This window comes from Eubalaena glacialis, chromosome 15 (assembly GCF_028564815.1).
Source record: "Eubalaena glacialis isolate mEubGla1 chromosome 15, mEubGla1.1.hap2.+ XY, whole genome shotgun sequence".
Lineage (NCBI taxonomy): Eukaryota > Metazoa > Chordata > Mammalia > Artiodactyla > Balaenidae > Eubalaena > Eubalaena glacialis.
The window spans coordinates 7,902,471-7,927,479 of NC_083730.1; the positions used below are offsets into that span (position 1 = coordinate 7,902,471).

Here is a 25,009-nt window from a genome sequence, read left to right on the forward strand (position 1 = left end):
GAGCTTTTGTTTTTATAACTGTAGACTTTTACTGGAGAATTGGAAGTAGATGAAAAACATTTTTTTTTTTTTTTCAGTTGGAGACTGTTGAAAAGGTATATGACATCTTTATCTCAGACGATACTGATCTTATTTTGAGAAAGTCAGCCGCGGAACAGTTAGCTGTGATCATGCAAGGTAATGTCTTTTAAGGAAAATGCTGCTGAGAATGGAATTTTAGATTGCTGTGTGTAGTAGTACTGGGGGTTGGCAAACTACGGTTTGTAGGCCAGTCTGGCCTGTGGTCTGTTGTTCTCCTGCAGCCTTCAAGTTAAGGGTGGTTTTTACATTTTTAACAAAGAATATGCGACAAAGGCCATATGCGGCCAGCAAAGCCCAACACATTTACTATCTAGTTCCTTAAAGAAAAAGTTTGCTGACCCCTGGTCTAGATTATTGTTGTTTGACCTGTGGAATGTCATTTGATAAAATTATCTTTCTTCTGAAATGTTGATATAATTCTAACAGTAAATTGCTTGTTCCTTTCTCAGTTTACCTAGTATATGATATTTCAGTTTGTTCCATCTTGCTTAGAGAAATCCATCAAATTGTACTTTGTGGGTAGGCAAGACAAAAATACTGCACAGTAACTATGTATTTTCTTTAAAAGTTTATTTTTAAAAACAACTAGTAAAATTTACTCTTAGCTTTGTTTGTAGTGTTGTTATTCTTTGAGTTTTTAATTTTTTCCTATATGTGATGTATGTAATTTATCTTTAATGTTTGAGAGAAGTAATGTTGCATTTACATAAAAATATTTTTTTTAACTTGGAAGGTGGGGTATGATGAATATTCCCATCCTGACATTAGTGGAAACTGGGATGAGAGAGTGATTTGAAAGATCATATTCAGCATATTTGTGGTTTTAATAACAATAATAGAGACTACAGAAAATAAGGCTCAAGCAAATGTGGAGAGCCTTGGCTAAGAAGATTAAAGAAAACTTTTAGAGGGTATTCTTTCAGTATTGTTTAACATTTCAAAAATAAAGCTCATAATTTTGGTATACACTATATTGGAGGGTGGTGGAAACTACCTTTTTAAAGTGGCAGCTAAAGGTAGTTACAGTGAAAGCTACAAATTAAATATCAACTTTATATTTGTACGTTTTTCTCAATGAGGATGTAGGAGTACAAACTAAGAAAATTTGTCTGCAAGTTGTGAAATACTTGTAACTAATCTATAAGCAACTAGAGATTTTGGTGCTAGTGATATCTAGTACCTGTGTGTGTGTGTGTGTGTGTGTGTGTGTGTGTGTGTGTCTGTCTGTCTGTCTTAGTCTGTTTGGGCTGCTATAATAGAATACCATAGACTGGGTGGCTTATAAACAACAGAAATTTATTCTCACAGTTCTGGAGGCTGGAAGTCCAAGATTAAGGCGCTGCAGATTCAGTGTCTGGTGAGGGCCTGCTTCTTGGTTCATAGGTGACTGTCTTCTCCCTGTGTCCTCACATGGAGAAGGGGCAACAAAGCTCTCCTCTTTTTATAAGGGCATCGATCTCATTCAGGAGGGCTCCACCCTCATGACCTCATCACCTCCTGAAGGCCCCACCTCCACGTACCACCACACTGGGGATTAGGTTTCAAACATGTGAGTTCTGTGGGGACACAAACATTTAGACTGCTCAGTGTACACACACACGCCCCCACATGTATATGTTTATTAAAAAAGAGGTCATGTTCTCTAGAAATATGTAGAGTATGTTGCAGACCCTTTCTTTTATATTTGCTATTAACAGTTTGAGGTTAAAGATCTTGTATTAATATTCATAGAAAAATGCAAGTCATATTTACGCATTAGCTTGTGGAGAATTCTAAACATTTTGAGATGATGGATTTGGAAAAGAGAAGAAATGTCCATGAAAGAACATAAAATAATTTTCCATGTACAAATAAAAGTGTTCATTTGTATACTTAAAATTCTAGTCCTTTTCAGAATCTGAGCTAGTTCATTTAATTATTCTTCTTAAATAGTTTTTTTTAATATTACAGAAGTAAGATGTGCTTGTTACTTAAAAGTTTTCAAATTGTTCAGATGTGTATAAAGTAAAAATTTTAAAGTGTCCTCCTCTAATTTTCAACACTAGGTGTAATTATTTTTAAAAGTTTGAAAGTTGTGTGGCTGTCTATTCTATTTTTAAAACTATAGAAAATGTTCTTTAACTTTTAGTAACTTTTTTTTTTGGTCTACAGATATTAAAATGCATGCTGTGGTGAAAAAATTATGCTTAACTGACAAGATAATTGAGTATTTAAATGAATGTGTGAGTCAGGATGGTGAGGTAAGACATATTTTTACAGATTGGTTTTTTTATCAATTAAATTTGAAATGAATTCAACTGGATTTGGATGAGTACTTGGAGTTTCAATCTTGAGTAACATCCACTGCCTTGTTCATTTTTTTTTATTTCTGAAAGTGAGGTCTCTAAAGGAAAACCTTAAAATATCTATTAGATGTATAAGCAGAAGTATATACAAAACGTACTTTCAGTGGAAAATCTTAATATTTGCATTTTAGTTTCATACAATTTTGATGAAAAAGCATGACATTTAGAACAAGACGATGTTACAGTATATTTTATCTCACCTTAGAATTGATAAAAATTAATAACTGTGTTTTCCCCTGCTGGCCAGGTGGTAGAGTGTCTAGTTCAGCCAAGCCTCACGCTCCTGAGGAAGGTTCTCTGTGCTGACCCAGTCCTGCGTGTTTCCCTCTCCCAACAACCTTCTCTCTTGACCCTGCTATTCAGAGGTAAATAAAATACATTCTGACAGTAATGAGAGCAATCTTAAGCTTTAACTGTTTATTCTTTAACTGTAGGTAACATTTACTTTCCGCTTTACTAACACAATAACAAAGTTTATTAGTGAATATGCCACTAAAAAAACCCATTGCAGTGGAAAATGTTTAACACTTTTGTGGGAATTTTCTTAAAATCCTGTTACAGAGTAGACCTTACAGCTGAGAAGGGCTGAAGCCTCTGATTGCTCTCTGCACCTTGATGTAGCTGTCGTTTGCTGCTCAGACGGTCAGTTCTTACCTGTCGAGAGAGAGAGCGCTGCAGCTGCTGTCACTATGGCCTCTTTCCAGTGTCTGTTTCCTCATTCTTGTTTTGTTTGTGCCTTTAGATCTGACGCTTTGCTGTTATAACTGATTATGTCCTTAAACTGGCATTCAGAGTGTATAGACTCAGCTTGTGGGGAGTGGGAACTAGACCATCCTGAATGACTTTGAGCATTAACTTATTACATTTTATAAAGTGTGATTTTTTTAAACCTTTTTCAGTTTGGTTGTAATTGAGTAATGTATTTAGGTGGAAAAATTCCATGTTATTTTTTTCTCTTTTTTTTCTCTTCTTTTCTGACTGTTCTCAATAGAGAGCTTGGTAACATTCTGTGCTATTTTCTTTCCTAGAAATGTAGGCCATTGCTTTTAAATATTCTACAAGAGACATCTTGATCAAATGTCTCGATATGCTTAACCTTGTCAATTATCAGGCATGTAAGAGATTAATGATATTTATGTTCAAAATATTGAGTCATTTTATTTTAGCATTTTCTTCTCTTCTAATGGCTTCTGCTTGCCAAGTGAATAGGACACAGTTTAAGTAACATTGATAAAGGTTCAAACCAGGTAAAGTTCTAAAGAGACTCAATGTGCTCGGCTTCATAAATTTTGAATAGTGTGTAAAATTTTACAAGTTTTTTTTTAGATTGATGTGGAAGAGTAGCAGTTATGGATCTCTAGTTTTCTTTTGTCTTGTTAATAATTGTCTTCCTATTAACCTCATTCAGTAGAATTTAGTTCCTAGTTTACCTTTTCAGTTATAATTTTGATTTAAATTATTCAAGCAGTCAATTACTTATGAGCACCTACTAGATTCAAAGACATTTTCTAAGGCAACATAATCTGTACCCTTTTAATACTTTTTCGATCTCATTGATGTTTCCAAAAATTACTTAAGTGAGCCTGAAAATGAATTATAATATCTCTCATTAATGAATTTAGGGCAAAATTAGTTTTTTAACTAGGTACTCAACAAGGAAAATTAATTCCTCAGCAAACATTTATTGAGTGCATACTATGTGCTAGGCCAGTAGTGTCTGTATCCTCCAAACCTACCAGATCAGAAACTCTGTTTTAACAAGCCCTGCAGAGGTTTGCATAGATTTGAAAGTTGAGAGCCACTGTTTTAGTGATGTCAGTTTATCTGGGTTAACATCGCATTTCTCTGAGAATGGCATCTCTTCTTTTCGAGTTAAGATATTTTAAATTTGAAGTTCATTCTTTCTAGAGGTAAAAATATTTTATAAAGTTATGCTCCTTTTTATTTACAGTTTCCTTGATATTTCATGAAGATTGTACCGTCGTGACTGAAGTTGGAGCATTATTTTGTCTTCTGTTATTTGATGAAGTATCAAGAATGGATATGTGGTGAGCTATAAGAGTTTTAAAAGGTTTTTACTCTGAATTGTCTGTCTGAGTTTCTGATGCAGTCTTGTAGCGGTGCATGGAAATTTCTGACTTAGGAAGCTTATGCTTTCCATGGTAGATATACATGGTATGATTTTTGGTTTGAATAGCAGTATTATGCACATTGGCTCAAAAAGTCACCCTGAACTTTTATTGTTGAACATTCCTAAGTACAAAATTTGATAATTACTATAGTAAGTTTTATCATTAATACGTTTTTTGGTATATACTCTCAATTTTGTGCGTTTTTTTCTTTAATATTTAATTAAAAAACCTTGGGGAAGATGTTTAGGATGTAATATCTGATTAACACTGACCCTGAGCAGGATCAGTGGGAGAGAGACACAGAGGCCACCTGCCAGTACAGCGTCTGCATTGTATGAATCATTTATTATATGGACTTCTTAAAGAAAAGCAAAATTTGCTCTTCAAAAGCAAATCCGGGTAGTAGCACCATGTCATAACTATACTAAATGACAGAACCAAATGCAACTCTTGATTTGAGTTTCAGTCAAGGAAGCGAAGCAAGTTGTGTTTCTTAGACAAAACGATGGTCTACTCAGTTGTTTCTTTCCTTTTGTGTTTCTTTTGTGAAATAGGTCTGATAATCCTTCCAATAAACCTTCTTCACCATCAGTCTTCAGTTTGCCTGTTTCAGTTTCTAGAAGGTAAAGAATTTATTTCTTTGATTTTTCTCAAAGATAAAATACTGTTACAGAAAGGGAAATCAAAATCTGTAATTTGTTAAAAGTTTTCATCTAGCGTTTCATCACATGACTTGTAATACTTTAATCTTTCCTTCATGGTGGTGCTTCTGAAAGTTCAGTAAGTGTACATCCCTGTCGCCAAGTTTTTATTTTGATATTGTTCAAGTCTACACAAAACTTGGAAGAACTATATAGTGAACACTTGCATACTCTTCAGCCTAGATTCAGCAACTGTTAACACATGGGTCTGCTTTTCTGTCTTTCTCTCTCTCTCTCAATACATTTATTTATTTTTAAGTAATCTTTTTCCCCAACCCATTTAAATATAAGTTTCAGACATAATTTTACTTCCCTCCCAATTATTCCAGCATGTACCTCCTTAAATTAAGGACATTATCCTACATAACCACTGTACCATGAATGGTCACATCTAAGAAAATTAAAAATAATTCTGTAGCATGATCCAGTTTCTCCAATTATATCCCAAATATCTTCTATAGATTTTTTTAAAAAAAATGCAGGATCCAATCAAGATCATGAATTGCATTTGGTTTTCATGTCTCTCTAGACTTTTTAAAAAGTAAATTGTTTTCATTGAAGTATAAGATACATGAAGTTTACAAATCCTGAATTTTTCCAGATAAATACACCCATGTAACTAACATGTAGATTAAGGTACAAAATATCACTAGCATACCAGAAACCACTTCTGTGCTTCCTTATTACCTTCCAGCACCCACAAAGATAATTCTATTTTCATTTCTGTTATTATACATTGTTCTTGAACTTTATAAAGTATATTCTTGCATTTGCCTTCGTTTGCTCAACTTGGGGAGATTTGTCCGTGTCATTGCGTGAAGCAGTATTTGATTTATTTTCATTTTTGTGTAGTATTCTGTGTAAGAATATACAGCCGTGTAGTTACCATTCTATCACTGATGGACATTTGGTTTGTTTTCTGTTTGGGGCTATTATGAATAATGACCGCTAAAAATGTTCTTGAACACATATGGATCAGAGGATATTTATATGTTTAGCTTTAGTAGATGCTACCAAGCAGTATTCCAGAGTGGTGTACTGGTTTACGTTCCTGCAGCAGTGTAATGGTCCCAGATGCTGCACACCCTCTCCAGCTCTTGGTATTGACATCACCCACTATCCTTTTATATACATATATATATGAATGAATGTTCATAACAGCTTTATGTATAGTAACCAAAAGCTTGAAACATCCCAAATGTCCAGCAGCAAGGAGAATTGATAAATGAACTGTGCTATACTCACACAGTGAAACACTATACAACATTTAAAAACTACTTTTCACACAACAACATGAGTCTCATAGACATAGGGTTTATGACATAATCATAGACATAATGTGAAAAAAGCCACAAAAGAATATATACTGTATATTCCATTTATTTAAAGTTCACCAACAAAGTTGATCTCTGGTGAGAGAAATCAGAATAGGCAACAATAGTAGTTACCTCTTGGAGGAGGGCTAGGAGAGTAATTGACAAGAAAAGGGAACAAAGAAACTTTCTGAGGGGATGGAAATGTTCTGTGTTTTATTCTGGGTGGTGGTTACACAAATGAACACATATATAAAAATTCATCAGGCTGTACACTTAAAATCTGTGTATGTTAAAGGTAAGAAAATTATATCTTAATACAACTATGATTAATTTAAAAATAACATTTTATAGCTTGCTAGATATTATTACATGTAGTATAATCATTTTCACTGCTGTATAATACTCTTGTTAGACGATACCACAGATTATTCATTCTCCTGTCATGGGGTATTTGGGTTGATTCTGGGTTTTTGCTCCTGTATACATCCCTGTAAACATTATGTATCTCCTGGGATATGTGTCCAATAGTTCCTCTTGGATATATCCTTAGGAATGAAATTCTTTAGTTGGAGACATCACATTCTTCATGGTCTTTAGGTTTGGCTAAATAGTAAAACACACACGACAGTAGGTCATGCTTGAAGTGTGATTACCCGTGTGGGTGCTGGGGGCTGTCTTGGCATAGGAGGCCCACGTCCCGATAGAAAATGTGATCTCTAGGAAGCATGCCGTGGGCATAACGTCCAGGTCCCCGCAAGGCACGTCCTGTATGAGAGCCACAGCACTCAGGGATGCTCAGAGCTGTGGCTTCCCACTGTGCATTTACACACAGGTGTGGGTTCTTTCCACTCCTCCCAGTCCAGATGCAGGGAGTGAGTGTCACCATAAGCAAAGCGGTTTAGTAAAATTGTTGACATTCCATATCTATTTGGTTGTCCTGGGGAAAAGGGTCAGAGAGTTACCTCAAGATCAAGGTTGTCCATAGAGAAGAAATGTCAACAGTAATTTCTTTACACATAGTAATGTCATTTTAAAAATTGTTGTCCACATGGTGGGTGTGTAGTGGTTTCTCAAACTGGTCATGATGTAATACCCTTGGCTTTTTATTATTTTCTTCCTTCTATGTTCTTCAGGTGTAATTTGCAGTACATTTTATAACTTATTAAAAGCTTGACCATTGATTGACAGCCTTAACTCTTTTCATTTAGTGCAAGTCCTTTCAAGGAGGCTCTTGTGTCCTTTTGACATGGCTTCACAAGCCTTTTAGTACATTCTTGCTTTCTGGCATGAAGAGATGTCCACGGTTCACCTTTGATTTCCCTATTTCAGACCTAGCATTAGCCATTTCTCTAAGGAGCCCTGGTTACTTCTAAGGAAAATTCCAATTTTTAAAATTTATTATCTTTTAAAAAATTATTCAGCTTCATTTATATACAGAACTCTACCTTAGCCTCTTTTTTTTGAGATGCATGAAATGAAAAAGCACACTAAATTTCCCCTGAAAAATCCTACCCAATTGTGTTTCTCTAATATTAGTTACAAATACGTGAATTAGGGGTTTGGGATATATTTTATAAGCAAAATTATTCTTTAACATTTGAGATAATAGGCACTGCAGTCCTGCTAAGCACTGTTAAATTAACATTAACTAGTTTAAGAGATACTGCTATTGAATCTTTTCTTAGATCTAAAAATATTTCTGGGTTCTCTTGGTGACACACAGTGATGGAGTTTATTGATGGTGCAACTGTGTTCTCAAGTGAAAATAGTAAGTTGTGATTCTGTCACTTAGTGACCCCTGTGAACATAAGCAATTCATTTAGCCTCTTTAAGGCTCATTTTGATCGTCTGTAAAATGGATTTCATGGTGCCATGCCATGTAACTGTGAATGAAAGGTAGATAACGTACAGTGTGTAGCATAAAGTAGACATTTGTGTTTCAGCTGAACACCTTGTGTGTGTGGTTCACTGTAGCCATGGGCCTCGACTTCAAGGGGCGTCAGTCATCTCTGCAAACAACCCTAATACAACACAGAGTATGGTAAGTCCTCAGGAAGGAAGTTTAATCAGGTGTTTTTGAAAGTTTAGAGGATGGCAAAAGAATAAAGCATGGTAACTGTTCAAAACTGGGACCACGAAAGAGATCTTTGTATTGCTGTAGAATGGGAGGCATAGAACTAGCCCTCATTTGTGGCTCATTCTTTTGAGTAGCATTTAAGAATTTAAAAGTATGTAATTATTTTTATACATTTTCTTTAGGTATCATCTACCAGTGCATGTACTTGGCCACCATGCTGTGAGTCCTTACTCCATAGTTTTGCCGTTATCTGCTGATTGTTTGGCCTTGAAGCCGGTCTCAGATATGCTGAGAATAGCTTGGAACCTATCATGGTATCATGGGAGTGATAATCTGTTGAAGCAAATGAACTCTGAAACTAAAATCCAAGAGTAAGCTGTTACATGTAGTAGAAAAGCATTCACATCTACCTAATTATGATTAATTAGCTAGGCCTTATTTTTCCTTTAGGTCAAGTAGCTTTTTTACTTTTTATTGTCTGACCCTGCTTTCTCACTGAAGATTGTAATTTTTACTTTGTTTTAAAGATTACGTGTTGTTCATTACTTTTTAAAAACTATCACACAAAGAAATTTAAATTAAAAAGCATTGTGTTCTATGCTGTTTTGGAGATTATGTAAAGTTTGGTTAGTTAACAGATGTAATTCTCTAGGAAAAGTGCTCTGGGTTAGGGTAGAAGCTCAGTAAATACATATGTGAATTTCGTTATCGTCACTGGGATGATGAGATGACTTTTAAATACCTCAGTATTCTAATCTGTCAGTACTTTCTCATTTGAATGCAAATTATATTTCTGTAAGCAGGAAAATGTCAATATAAACATCCTCATGCTAGTGTGAAACCCTAATATTGACAGATACACATCAGATTTTCTTTTGGCTGTGAGTCACCCTTAAATTAAAAGGAAACAAAACAGAATTTGGGGGAGACAGTTTATAATAAAAATAATTGTGAGCTTTTATTTAATAGCTTTATATTGCTCTTTCTTTTTTTCTTTTTGTTTAGATTTGTAGATACATTGAAGTTATCCACTGAGGACACCCTTACTCTGAAGATGACACACACAGCAAGTGGACTGAAGGACTGTCTCCACTCCATTGTTCAGGCTGCAGCCCACAGGGAAGTGAGGGCTGCTCTCACGAGGATGAGTTTTTATCTTCTGAATGACAGATTGTCTTTCAAGGGTGGCACTGGCCCATGTGGGATTACCTTGAAGTCCTTGTCTTGGCACACCACACTAAACAGGTCAGTGTCAGCTCAAGCCTGCTGGTTTCAGAGGCCTGGATGGAATTGTATTTGGGTTCATCTCCACATGTTTGAAGATAGGAGCATGTGTTCTTATTGTTGGTATCATGAGAGAAATGCTTTTTAGAAAGAAAAATTTAAGGATTTTTATTATCCGTAATACAGGTCTAATAATAGCAAAAGAGAAAATTTTAACATAATTACTGCATTTTGGAATTATTAATAAATTGTTATAATTTTTACAAATATTATTATTATATTTTTATATCCTAACATAGCAAATCTTATTTTTTATCTCACAGAAGTAAATGATTAGGATAAGACATGGGTAAACAAACTGAATGTTTATTCCTGTCCATATTATATCAATAAATGAGCTGAGACATCAGGGAACTGATTAAAGGCTTGGTAACTCTGGCTGTTTTGTTTTGCTTTCATTCTGTTCTTAAGTAAATTATCTCATTTTTCTTTTTACTCTGAATTTCATGAAGTTGATAGCCATGTGGAGGTCCTTTAGTAGTTATTGGGAAGGCCCTGGCTTGTAAATTTAACATGTTTAACTGGTAGCAGATGGCTGCATTTGAAACAAGACTGATAAGCAGCCGTTGCCAGCAGTTTTACATTTTAGTCTTCATGTGACTTTAGTATAAAATGTATAACTCTCTATTATAAACGGAAAGTGTGCCATTTTCAAAATGCAAGGTTATTTGAGTTTCTAAAATGTGGGCTCTTATTTAGTGTAGCTCTCACAATTCGGATATCTAGTTCACCTTTTTCAGTGGTGTGCTGTAGCCAGCTAGGACTGCCTTGTGAGAGAGGTGATGGTTAAATTATCTGGATTTTTGCAAGTTAGTCGTTAAACACAACCACTCTTAAAATTGAACTTTGTAAACTTACAATTAAATAAATTATATGAAAAATAAAGATAATGATTATGCAGAGTCATGGCTTCCTAATTATTTTACAACATTTTACTATTATCTGTGCTCTCGATGTTATTTATATGGATTCTGTCTGTGCTGTGGAAATGCTGTATAATGGTGTGCTGCAGTGCCTGTCTCCACAGCTGTGTGGTAGATTGGTGGATTGCAGTCAGCCACGGCGGGGTATTTGCACTATGGAAATTGGCAAACACAGCAAATCAGCACCCCACTTCTCAGCCAGCTGTTAAATACTTATCCGCACGCCACTTACTTTATAGAACTAGAAACCATGATTACTGTCTTCTTTATTGTAGGTTTTTACAAGTACTTCCTGCTTGCACTGAAGATGAGAAACTGCTAATAGATATCATACATTTTCTAAATAAGTTATTGAAGGAACAAAGAAAAAATGTATCCGTAGAACTTCTAAGCTGGCTTCTCGAATTACTTCTTAGACATGTAAGTGTTGTTAAGGAATTTGAATTTTAGGTTTGACAAATGACATATTTGTAAAAATCATTAATACTGTGTATGAAAATATGGAAAAGTATAATTTTTACATAGCCCGTGTTTAGCCAAGTAGTCCTTACGTTGTAATAGATGGCTTTTAGCAATATGCCTTCCTGACGTGATTGTTACTAGGTTTAAGTTAAAAGTCTGTAGACTAAATGGGACCTTCAGTCTTGGCGTTTAATGAAACCTGTTCTGTATGTGAGCTTTCAGCAGCAGCTGTATTCTTAAGTGAGGATCTTGGAGTGGGGGAGTTCAAGTAGGGATGTGGAGGGGCAGTGAGACGAGCCTGGAGGCAGTGAGGGGTAGCGACGGTGAGGTCGGAAGGACTCAGTCAGACTGTGCTCAGGCTTCGTGTAAGTTTACTGTAGTGTTTACCCGTCCAGCCCCCCGACTACTGTCTACTTTTTGTAGCTGACTGTGTTCTGAGAAACTTGCCAAGAACCCAGGAAGCTAGCTTGTTTTTTATCGTTGGCCTGTATTTTTTTTTTTTTTTTTTTTGCAAATACTATATGGATTTACTTAACCTGGTAAAGATAAACCTTCGCACAAACAATCACCAAAAAAACACATTAAATTTAGAAAAAAGGGCCCAAACTGAAATAGAAGATAATAGACCTTATAAAACAAATATATTTCATTATACATTTGCAAAGCTCATTTAAAGACATGATTTTCTATAAAAATGCAAGGTGCTAATATAATGTAAGTTAGAAATTCTAATTGAGAATACTTTTGAAAGTATTTATAGATTTAAAAAATATGTTATGTATATGAATGTTTATATGTGTATAAAGCTTGTTTAGATGTTTATTATTTTCTACCTTATTGTGGATTGGTGAAAATAGGGACTGTTTCGTTCACCATCGCATACCCAGCGTCTACCATAGTGCCTTGCACATAGTGAGCTCCCAATAAACATTTATTAACTCACTAGTAAACATATCACTTTAAGGAAGCTATGTAGTTAATTACAAGAAACACACATAACCTTAATTTTGTAACATGTTAAAATTCAACAAATGGAAACTATAAATTCCTAGAACTGTAATTGCTGAGTCAGTTACAAGTTGCAAAGATACAAGTGTATATGTGTTTGTATTGAGGTTTTTTTTTTTTTTTAAATAGGTAACTCTTATTTTGAATGATACGATGGTTTTCATGATTGGGGCTTTTTTGTTTTCCGTGAATTGTCCCTTGATGCCCTTGCTAGTTTTGCCCCACAATTGGGTTTTTAGTCTTCTCTCGCACGTGTGTGCTCAAACACGCTGTCTCTCTCTCTCTCTTTCGTTTTTGGTAACAGAGGAGCCCTTCATAAATTAGAGAGATTAGCCCTTTATCTGTGATATGAGTTGCAAATGTTTTTTTCTTGTCATTAGTCTTCTGACCTTACTGTATCTTGGACTTATTTTCCTATTTTATCTACCCCTTTCATCCCCTAGCTTTTGTTAGTTATGTTGTTTCTACTTTTCATCTTTTATAGTACTTAAATTGTGTTCCATGATCATAATTTCCACATTTAGGTATAGTGCTACAGGTGTGTGTGTGTGTGTGTGTGTGTGTGTGTGTATGAATGAGAGAAACCTGACTTCTCACCACCTTGACCGTTATCACTCTAGGCCGAGCCGTCACCGCCCTTCTCCCAGGTTATTGTTAGGTCTTCCAGCCTCCACCCGTGCTGCCTGTGCTTCTCAAGACGGCTGCCACAGGGATCTTAAACTGAAGTCACATCATGTCCCTGTTCTCAGAATCCTCCACCAGCTTCCTCTCATTCAGATTAAGCTCCATAGGCTACAAGGCTCTATTTGAGCTTGACTCTGAGTATCTTTCTGACCTTCTCTCCTACCACTGTACTCCACTCCTTCTTTTCCAGCCACATTGGCCTCTGGTTGTTTTTCAAACACCGCACTCATAGCTCCCTTTGCATTTCTTTTTCTCTCTGGCTGGAATGCTCTTCCCCTAGATATTTATACAGCTGACTACCACACTTGATTCAGTGCTCTGTTCAGATGTTAGTCATCCTTATCTATCATAGTGTAGCATTTCTCCATGCCCGACTCTCTGTGCCTTCTTAATCCTATTTTACGTTTCTTCATTGTACTTATCGCTCCCACTTGCAGAATATCTTTGTTCATTTTCTTTCTACCCCAGCCCACCCCACTAGAATGTGGGCAGTGGGAGGACAGGTTATGTTGTTTGTTTCATTCACTGCCATGTTATTTTTGTGTAGTCATATTTATAGGATTTTTTTATAGTTTCTAAAATATGTGTCTTCTTGGAAAGATCTTCTGTTTTCCAGAGTTTTGAGAAAACACTCTCATGTTTTCTTTAATGATACTTAAGGTTTTATTTTTGTTTACATCTTTATTCATCTGGAATTTCTTATGATGTAGATTATTTTTTTTAATGGTTGGCAATTTTCTCATGTCATGTCTACCCCTGATTTGAATTGGCACCATTTTTTAAAACCATAAACTGATTTCCTATATATGCATGACTCTTTGATTGAACGTTGTATTATGTTCCTTTGATATGCCTGTATTTTTCTGAAGAACTACATTTTTAAATTATCATAGCAAATTTTTCCTTAATAAAATTTATTTTTTTTATTTTTCTCTGGCCATTTCACTTCTATTTTCATTTTGTGAAACTTATGACAGAACATTTGTCCAGTAGGAGGGCATTTATATGTGAATTTTATTGGTTTCTGTATGTATGGTAAGAAATACCTTAAGCATAGTTAAAAAGACATGATAAACTGAGAAAATTATTTATAACACAAATGAGAGACAACATACTAATTTCCTTAAATTATAATTTTTGAGTCCTTAATAAGATGATTGCACTTCCAGGGTACATAGATTTATTGTTCAGTAAAGTTTGCTCTTCTGTTACTTTCCCAAGGATGATTTCAAAGTACTGTATTTACTTCTATTTTCTCTTATCTTTTAATTATTAAAAAAATTAAGGAAGCATTCGGAGGCAGTTTTTTTCTGGATATTTTTAATAAAGCGAACAGGAAAACCTGTTGTCATAGTTCTTTCAGCTTTTAGGCCTGCTTAAATACTTTATAGATTAGACATTAAAATATTATTAAAATAATGTCCATGAAGCTTTTCCTCTGAATGAGTTTTTTGATAAATTGATTTTTGATCTATAAATTTTTTATAACTTCATAATCTTTTTACTCATTTTAAAAAAAGAATAACCTCTAAAACAGTCTCCTCCTTCGGTTAGAGTTCTTGTACACTGGGAGCTGTGGTTGCTTTGGTTTGTGAAAATAGCAGATATATGGTGGGCTTTGGTTTTAGAATCTTTTCTTGAAAATCTGTGCAATAGTTGAATGTTTGCATATGACTGTAAATAGTATATAACAATAGAAAAATTAAAATATACATACCTAAACTGTATAACTATAACTAGATAGTTAAAACTTTACATTTAAAGGATTATGAATTTTGTAGTATGTCATGAGTGCTGATACATATTGCATAATTTATTCATAGTTTTGAAATTAAAATGAAATTTCTACAGGACTCTAGATGATTGTACTGTAATTTTTTTTTTTTTAAATAAATTTATTTATTTATTTATTTTTGGCTGTGTTGGGTCTTCGTTTCTGTGCGAGGGCTTTCTCCAGTTGTGGCGAGCGGGGGCCACTCTTCATCGCGGTGCGCGGGCCTCTCACTGTCGCGGCCTCTCCCGTTGCGGAGCACAGGCTCCAGACGCGCAGGCTCAGTAGTTGTGGCTCACGGGCTTAGCTGCTCCGCGGCATGTGGGATCTTCCCAGAGCAGGGCTCGAACCCGTGTCCCTTGCATTGGCAGGCGGATTCTTAACCACTGTGCCACCAGGGAAGCCCTGTACTGTAATTTTAATGCAGCTTTAGGAAAGGATTTTTGGTATAATTAGTTTGTTTGACTTTGTATGGTATCAAAGCTGTCTTTGGAGAGCTTTTACCTTGTCTCATATATTATCATCACTAGTGTTATAAATAATAGTAATACTTTAAGGGTGAGTAAAGTGGACTTAAGCATCCACTATCAGGAGAGTTTACTCTCTAAATACCATGCTACGAGGATTAAATTATTAAGCGTTTTGTAACAACCAAGGTTCAAAATAAAAGAAGCATGAAAATAGAAAGTCAAAAAGTGACTTTTACAGTTTATCATCTGAAGTGGGTAAAATAAATGAGAAATGGCTTAAGAAGGCCAGTAAAATAGCATTTCCAAAGGAATTGTTTTGAATGTATGGACATAACATATGAAGATGTGCAAAAGTGATGGTGGCAAAAAGAAAATTAGACAGAAATGAATACCTGATCAAGCAGAAGAATGCCTAAAAGATATATAAAGAAAAATTAGCTAACTTACCGAGGGAAGATACAGAAACTTTCTCTTGTGAAAATTTTGTCAACATGTTTTATCAAAACTTTCATTTATTACAAGCATTGTACGTACTTAAGGAATTTTTTGTACTACTAATTTATATTTTAATGTATTGATATTTTGTTAGTATATAAAATAACTGAGAAGTGCTGAATTTGAATGCATTTCTTTTCAGAATGAGTTTTTGATGGAAGTTTATCAAAGTGGGGCCATACTTTTTTCGGGGGGGACCATTCAGAACTACACAGCACATGTCTGTCTGTTGTCAGACTTCCACAGGCTCACGTGCACTCAGAGTTCACAGAGGGCGTTGTCCATCCTCCTATTGTAGGTTGCTGATGGATGGAAAATTGGATATGATGAGTGGTAACTCTGTGGGTAAAGAAAATGAGCCATCATTGCAGAAATTGTTGCCTTTTGGAGGTCAGCACTGATGAAATAATGGCCCACGTAGTTGGTTTTAAATTAGGATTGAATACTAATGTCTAAAGACAAAACCTTCAGATATGATTAAGTACTTGAGATCAGTAGGCATCAGTAGAGACATCTATTTCCTCTTGTTCTTGAGGAATGGTAATAAATCCCATATTTTAGAAGTGATGTTGCTGAGGTTCACTGAATCTTAATGTTAACATGTCAATCTAAGATATGTTATAAAGGGAAAAAGTCTCAGCAATTTACCTGCAAAAATAAGTTATTAATAGGATGAGATTCTTTGGAAGGGTCTTAGTTTTAGGTATATACTTACATACTGCTTCAATATATTAATATGTTAATCCATAGCTTCTACTTAATTTTTATATGTATATCAGAATTAATAATTGCTGATGGTAAAATTACATTTTACCAAGATGGGGTTTGCATTAAAAACAGCTCGCTCGGTTAGTCAGTATTTACGGGATTTAGAGGGAGTGTGGGTGTAAGTCAGCCTTTGGTTATTTGGGGCTAAGAATACTATAGAATATATATTTATTTTTATGATTTTATTAAATGTGTGTCTAGATTGTTTTATTCATGTATGAAACTTAGAAGTTATAGTTGTGTTTTATGTAATTTTACTTGAACCAAATGAGACACTTCTTGTTCAAGATGAAAGGAAAAGCTGAAAAAAAATGCCGCTTAGGTGTGAAACATAGTAAAGTAAGTTAAAGGTAAAGCATCTCTCCTCAGTATTTTCCAAAAGCTCTCAATTAGATTATCTTTAATTCTTTGTACCTGGTTGAAGTATACTGTACATACTACATAATGTAAACAACTTGGAATTTTCTTCCCATTTAAAAAATTTCTTTTCCTTAAAAAGAATGTAGTTATTTTTGAATTGAGTTCTTTAGGTGAAGGATGCCATGACAACAGTAATTACATTTTGATTTTATCTCTTTTTGAACGTTATAATATGCACTATTGATGTGACGTAATGCTGGGGATGGAATGTTAACTATCTCTGAAGTAAGATGGTCTTGAGGTTGAATTCCTGCTCTGCTCATTCATATGACTTTTGTTAAGTTACCTACCCTCTTCATGAACCTCCGTTTGCCCATCTATAAAATATGAAAATGCAAATCTTCTAGTTTAACTCAAAAGTTAAATAAAATCTTATTTTCTTTCTCTCTCTTTTTTTTTTTTTTAGCACAGTGCCTATGACATTATAGATGATAAATAAATATTCCATCTAATTTTAATGCTGTTGGTTAATGTAACATTTTCTGCTCTCTCAATATTACTAGAAATCATCTATTACATTTCTTTAGCTATTTTTTTTTAAGTTGGAAAACAGGTTGAAATTTAAGTAGTACTAGTTTCCTTTGTTTATCAGCCTGTCAAATTGGCAAAGATTATAACAGTAATAATACTCAACGTTGGCTTGGGTGCTGTGGGCCTTAGTCATATGTACTGGTACACTTTTTGCAGGGACAGTTTGGCAATATACATTGAAAGCATTAAAACTATTACAATGTTTTGATTTAGTGATTTCATTGCTTAGAATTCATGCATAGGGTATAATCAGAGTTGAGCATGCTGCTGCAGCTCAGTGAAATTAGAAATCACTGATTATCCAGTAGTTGTGGTAAACCCTTATGGCTGAATAACAATCAGATACTAAAATAATGTTTTTGAAGAAATATTGATAATAACATTGTTTAAAAAAATGGTCACAGTAGTGGATTTTTTCACTTGATCTCAGTTTTGTTAAAAATATTGAATTATAATTCTGTTTGCACTCACATAAAAAGAATAGTATGTACATACTAATAACATACTAATAACAGCTACCTCTGTGAGGTGTGATTATGGGTGGTTTTTGTTTTTCTCATTGTGCTTCTCTATATTTTCCTCAGTTTTCTGTAATGGATATGCTTTCCTTTTCTTGAGATAACATATGAAGCACCTTTTGAGTTGAGAACATCTCTACTAATGCCGTAGAAACCTACGATTTAGGTGCTATAACTTAGTTACTCCAGAACATGATTAGCAATAAAAACCCTTATGGGGAACAGCATACAGCTCCGTTAGAGGGTAAATATATGTTTTACAAATTCCATTTTTCAGAGTCCAAACCCACTATTGGAGCTGCTGGTTCTGACAGAGTCGCAGGCGCGAGAGGAAGCAGATGACATCCGCACCGCCGTCAGGCAGCAGCTCCAGAAAGAACTGGTCGCCCTCTTCAACACCTTGCTGCTCAGTTCCGTGGCACTTACCGACAGGTACCACGTGTGTTATTGGAGGTTTGGGAACATTCACACAGAACCTAGTTTTCTTTTGATTTCTAAAGGGTCTTACTTTTCATTAGTTTCAAATTAAGAGGAGAAAAGACTTCAGTAAAGATCAGTTGTGGTGGTTTGTTTTTTAGTTCAGATCAATTTCTGATATAGCCTGATTGTAATTACACACACACACACACACACACAGAGTATTTTGTTGTCTCTAGGTTTAGTTCTTGGTTCTCTCTTAATTTTCTACACATCTGCCTGAGCAGTCATGCCCATTTCTACGACTGTACAACTGTTTTTGCATGGATGATTTTCAAATGTATATCTGTAGCTCTGACTTAAAAATTTTAAATTCACAATTTTAACCATTTTAAAGTGTACAATTGAGTGGGTTTTGGTACATATGCAGTGTTGTACAACTATCACTGTTTAATTCCAGAACATTTCCATTACCCCAAAAAGAAACTTTGTACCCATTAAGCAGTCTCTCCCCATTCGCCCTTTACCCAAGCGCCTGGTAACCATTAATCTTCTTTCTTTCTCTATGAATTTGTGTATTCTGGGCATTTCATATAAATGGAGTGAAACAGTATGTGACCTTTTGTGTCTGGCTGTTTTCATTTAACATCATGTTTTCAAGGTCCATGCATGTTGTAGCAGATGACAGTGACTAAATAATAGTCCATGTATGGATATGCCACATTTTGCTTATCCATTCATCTGTTGGGGGACATATGAGTTGTTTCTACCTTTCACTGTTGTGAAGAGTGATGTTATGAACATTCATATGCAAATTTATGTGTGGACATACGTTTTCAGTTCTTGAGTATATACCTAGGACAGGAATTGCTGGTTCATGTGGTAACTCTATGTTAGCTTCTAATTTCATTGTTGGTTGGCAGTACTAATACCCACTTATGCATTTTTCAATGTAATTGTTACTTGTATTTTACATCATATACTCTGGATGGTATATTAACTATGTTTTTCTTAAAAAGTCTTGTTTTAAGAGGGAGTATTTTCTGCCATTTCCTGCCATTTCCACTAGTTCATACTTTTTTGATACAGTAAGTTGTTAGTAACCCTGCACCACCACCACCAAGAAAGCCCATTAAGCCAGTTACGTTTGTTCCGTGGTTGATTTTTTTTCCTCCTTTACATACACAGGAAATGCTTGGAACTTTTTTATGTTTTCCAAACGCAGCTGGCTCTGAAACTGCTCCAGTGTCTGAGAGTCACAGACGCTCCTCATTTCTACGGCCTGCCATCCCTCGAGAGGACCTTACGAGGGATGGCCCACCTTACAGCGTTTCCGGGATGGAGCTCACACTCTCCTTTCACAAAGCCACTAGAAATTTGTGTGAAGTACTTGTCAGGTCTCCTCGAAGTAAGTAAAAATAGTCAATAACTATAAACAGCAATAATAAAACCCCTAAATGATAGCTATTTACAAACCCCCAAATGATAGCTATTTACTATTTACTGACCACTCAGTGTGTACCAGGCACAATATTAGGTGCATTGTATGTGTTATTATATTTAATGTAGATTATTATTCAGTGTTCATGGCTCATTAATGGTTCAATGTGTTAATGATTTTTATTAGCAAATATATAAGTAAGATTACTTTTATGAATAAGCTCATTTTCAAGAAAAGTAAGGCTTACACTTCATTAAGCCCCTTTATTTGGGTAACTTGTTTATTTGCATCTGTTAACCCTTTTGTTGTGAAATACAACACATACAGAAAATACACAAAACGTAAATACATAGTTCATTGTTTATCACATAGTGAACACACATGTAACCAACCTGATCCTAAAATAGAGAGCAGCCACCACCCTAGAAGCTTTCATCATAACCACTTCCAGTCTCTACTCCTCGCCTGAAGGTAGTTGTTATTTTGATTTTTACGGTAATAACTTCTTTGCATTTCTTGATGGTTTTACCACTCAATTATGTGTCCATATATACAATAATTTCTCATTCTCTTGATTTTGTTAAATGGAATTGTATTTCTTTTTAACATTATGCTTATGAGAGTTACTCATTTTGCTTCCTGTAGGTGGAGTTTAATTTCATTTTTGTGTAGTATTCTCTCTACTACAATGTTGAAGGACAATTTGGCTTCTCTTTTTCTTCCTGTTTAGGACAATTTTAGATACTGCCACTGTACACTTGTGTTGAAAATGAGTATATTGTATCTTCTGTGAAATTTTATTTTCTAACTATTGCTGATGTATGGAAATATATTCAGTTTTTATATGTTAATTGTGTACCCAGCAGTCCTTGTTTCCAAACTCAAAGGAAAGGCCTTTAATGTTTCATCTTTTAGTAAGCTATTTATGGTAGTCTTTTTCAGTTACTTAAAGAAAAGTCAGATTAAGGACATTTTCTTTTAGTCTTACTTTGCTAAGAATTTTTTTTTTTAATCATAAGTGTATATTGCTTTTTCTGTATCTTTTAAGATAATCATTTTTTTTTTTTTTGTATTCCATAAGATGATGGATTACATTGGTTGATTTAAAAATGGTAAACAACCTTACATTTCTGGAAAAATTTCAACTAGTTTGTGATGTATTATTCTTTTTATATATAAACAGGTTTAGTTTGTTAATGTTTTTAGAATTATTCTACCTATTTTCATTGGCAAAAAAAGTTTCTAGAATTACTATATCTATCTTCTTTCTCATAAAACTTTTGTCAGTTTTTTAATATCAAAATAAGTCCATCCTTATATAATTTTCTCTATTTCTTATGTAACTTTCTCTTTTTTCTTCTTTGGAATAGTTGGTTTGAATTGGTGTTATTTCTTCCTTAAATGTTAAGTTGACAGTATAGCAATCTGGGACTGGAGTTTTCTTTTTGGGAAGATTATAGATGAATTGAATTTTTAAAGTAGATCTAGAATTGCTCAGATTTCCTGTTTTTTGTGTGTCAATCTCAGTAAGCTATGTTTTACTGAATTTTATCTAAATTTTCAAATTCATTGCCCTAAAATTGTTCATCACATCATCTTGTTTTTAAAATATCTGTCACAATAAAGATGTTTAAAAAAAAATAAATAAATAAAAAAAAATAAAAATAAAATAAAATATCTGTCAGATCTGTAGTGAGGTCCCATTTCATTCCAGACATTGATTTTTCCTTCTCTCCAGTTTTGTCGATTGGTCTTACTAGTGGTTTGTATGTTTTATTAGTCTTTTCAAAGAATGAATCTTTGGCTTTGTTGATCCCCCTTTAATGTTTTTTTCCCTCTTTTATTAATTCCTGCCTGTATTTATTTCCTTCTTATTTTGGTTTAATTTATGGCTTTTTTCTACCTTTTTAAGGTAGAGCCTTATTTCACTGATTTTTTTTTTTTTTTTTGATTTTCTCAAAAATATATTTTTAGCTCTAATCACCTTCCAGTCATGGCCTTAACTTTATGCTTGTTTTCATCATCATTTAGTCCAGTATATTTTCAGAATGATGCAGTGAATAGAGCAGTGATAGGTTTCTGTAAGAGAACAGCTTTGCCACGGTGCCCTGGCAGCTTTGCGTGTTTGCACATGGGCCACATAGGCAGGGCTTAGGTGCGGCTGATCTAAGCTCTGGCAGAACTTCCTGTGATCCTTTTGGAACATGAGACGCCTGTAAGGAACTGCTACAAGGCCGTTGCTCATTCACTTCACTCTCTCTTAGGAAGTGTGTCACGGGCCTGTTTTTATCGCCTCCCGGGTTGTGATGCTCGCGCGGGCTTTCTGCCTTGCTCCCTCGGGGTACGGCAGCAGGCTGTAGACGGCTCAGCCGCAGCCTGGCCTGAGCTCCTCAGCAAGAGTGCGCTGCCATTGCACTGCTGTCATCTGGCCCCTTTGTTTCAGTGTCACCCTGTAAAAGGGACACTGAGAGCTGGCACCTTTGCCTACTCTTGCTTATGCTTTTTATGTAAGTAATAAACTGTCTAGATCTATAAATGGCTCACTGTTTGCTTAGTGACCACGTCTGCCAGCATTGCTTGCCTTGAAAGGTTCAGTTATAGAGGTTGGCATCTTTAACTGTTAGGAATTCAGGCAAGGCTCCTGTAGGAAGCAGTGTACAGAGAGGTTTGGAAGACGAATAAACTGATTGGAAGTGATGGGCGTTCTAGACATGGAATGTTTTGACCAAATCGTGTCCGTAACTTCCTATTCCTTTTTGTGCTGCACGTTCCTACTTGCCACTGTTCTCTACCCACCACCAGATCATCCTTCAAAACAGAAACCTTTCACTCCCAATCTCCTTTTTCAAGTGCATAAGGCTCATTATAATCTTGCATTTTGAGTCTTATCTCTGTTTAAAATTTTCCCCACATCTCTTGAAGTTTCAGTTATATGTGGCTCTTCTCATTAAATAAAAAAGCATGCTTAAAAAGTCTGTTTCTTTCATACAGCTTCTTTTCTCTTTGGGTGGCAATCTCTACACAAAGTTGAAGGTCTCACTTGTTCATTTGCCTTCCTTTAGTAAGCCTTTTCTTATTCTTTCACACATAGTCACCCAGTAAGTATTACTTGACTGACTGATCTCTTCTACAGGTTATGTACCTCAAGCAGTTTATATATGCCACTATTATGGTACTTAATACATTGTATTTTTATTTTGCTTTATGCTTTGATCTGTTAGACTGTGAGCTTGTGAGAATCATCTGTGGACCATTTCCACTACCCCCAGCTCCCCACTGGCCTAGGACAGTGATTTGTACATAGTGGACAGATAGTGAGTAATTTAGTTGTATCTTATCTGTGATTTTTAAATTAGAATAAAGTTTGAATAACTTTGGAAATGTGATGTAAATGAATGTAAATGATGTGTGTTTAATTTTTGTATTTTCATTATTAAATCATACTTTAGGTGATGTTTATATATTCAGCTGTAAATCATGCTTCAGATGATATTGTCTAGGATTTGTTTCCAAAAGTACATCTTGTTTTTTAAAAAATATTTCAAGTGAAAGGCCCGCGCACCGCGATGAAGAGTGGCCCCCACTTGCCGCAACTAGAGAAAGCCCTCGCACAGAAACGAAGACCCAACACAGCCAAAAATAAATAAATAAATAAATAAATTTATTAAAAAAAAAAAAATTTCAAAATTCTAAATACTCTCAGCTGTACTATAAAATTTAATATGAATTTTAGTGTAGTCACTTTAATGAAATAATTTTTTTATCTTGAATACTTGTAAATACTGAAACAGAGCAAACTGTCAGTAAATTAATTATCTCATGCTTCAAGGTATCCATGATCAGAAATAATATGAATTTTTTAGAATAGATATATTAGCTAAAAACTTACCATAATGTTTTTTAATAAGTCAGCTCCTCCAATGCATTTAATATAATTCAGTCTACAAGTACCTAATTTATAGCATTATTTGTAATGTGATTTATAAATGCTCCATTTATAAACCTTTTGGGACACGTCTCCTCTATTAAGTGATTTTTATCTGTTTCAGATCAGGGATATGTGAGGACCTACTACAGCAGTAATTGAAGAAGTGTTACATTGTTTATATTTAGAAACCCTCAGAAGTACTTTTGTTTGTAAAATTGTGTAACAGGAGAGACTTCAGATCACACCTGTGTTTCAAATACCTGAAATTAAAATGAGCTTTCTATGTTATTGGAGAACAAAAAGGCTTAGTTCTCAGTAAGAAGTCGGGGGAAAAAAGACAATACTGTCATTTTAAGCTCAGTTGTCTTTGAGGTAATAAAAATCAACACAGTTTATTAGCTAAGGAATAGATATAAAGTGTGATGCTTGTTTTATAATGTTTCACTGTTATGAAAACCTGATTAACAAATCTTTATTTGGTATAAACAGAGGAGTACATGTTATGCTTCATATAACATCTTGGGAAGAAAATCTTTATGTCTTTACATTAAATGACAGGAAAATAGTATGAAAAATATCTGTCACTTTTATTAGAAATTGTGTCAGAGTCCTATTAAATCTTACTTGGGTCCTTCTGCTTACTTAGCTAGCTAAACAGGTTTTTTTATTTTACTACTGGCTAAATTGATCTTTTAGAGAATAAAGTAATGCTTATGTAACTGGACGTTGAAACAAGCCATTATTGGTCCAAATGATTTGCTTCATAGTTTCTCAGTAATTAAAGCTGATTCCTTTTCAGATGGGAGTTGTAATTCATTCTTAGATATTTTGTTTCTGCACAGTGAAATTTGAATGCAGTATTTGCCTTTTGTGGTTGGAAAATGAGACTTTTAGACTAAGCATGATTCATTATGATAGGTGAATAAACTATGATAATTAAAGCCTTAAAAATTATATATGAAGTATAATTCCAGGGATCTGACGGTAAGTTGAAAGGAGATAATATCAATGTTCTTGACTTATCCCTTTTAAGCTAGAACCTAAACCATGACAATATAGCTCTCTCCAGTGACATATAGAAAGATAATAAAGACTTGATCATTTAGATCTCTTCTAAAATAGTCCCTTAAAGTTTTAAACTTTTAATTATAAAAACCTTAAACATATACATAGGCAGAAAGAATAGTAGAGCAGGGCTCCTGTAGCAGTCACCTGTAGTTGTTAACCCCTGGCCAAA

General features: G+C 34.7%; 1 protein-coding gene across 2 annotated transcripts in view; it reads left to right on the forward strand.

Moving 5' to 3' along the window:
* RTTN (rotatin) overlaps nt 1-25,009 on the forward strand; it is a 141,451-nt gene that overhangs the window by 44,880 nt on the left and 71,562 nt on the right. For both annotated transcript variants that reach the window (XM_061169804.1, XM_061169803.1), the window contains 10 exons: nt 78-177; nt 2,233-2,321; nt 2,674-2,791; nt 4,378-4,474; nt 5,113-5,181; nt 8,835-9,023; nt 9,658-9,897; nt 11,135-11,279; nt 18,264-18,418; nt 19,592-19,811. In XM_061169804.1, coding sequence (XP_061025787.1) covers nt 78-177; nt 2,233-2,321; nt 2,674-2,791; nt 4,378-4,474; nt 5,113-5,181; nt 8,835-9,023; nt 9,658-9,897; nt 11,135-11,279; nt 18,264-18,418; nt 19,592-19,811 — 1,422 coding nt within the window. The remainder of the gene's footprint in view (nt 1-77; nt 178-2,232; nt 2,322-2,673; nt 2,792-4,377; nt 4,475-5,112; nt 5,182-8,834; nt 9,024-9,657; nt 9,898-11,134; nt 11,280-18,263; nt 18,419-19,591; nt 19,812-25,009) is intronic.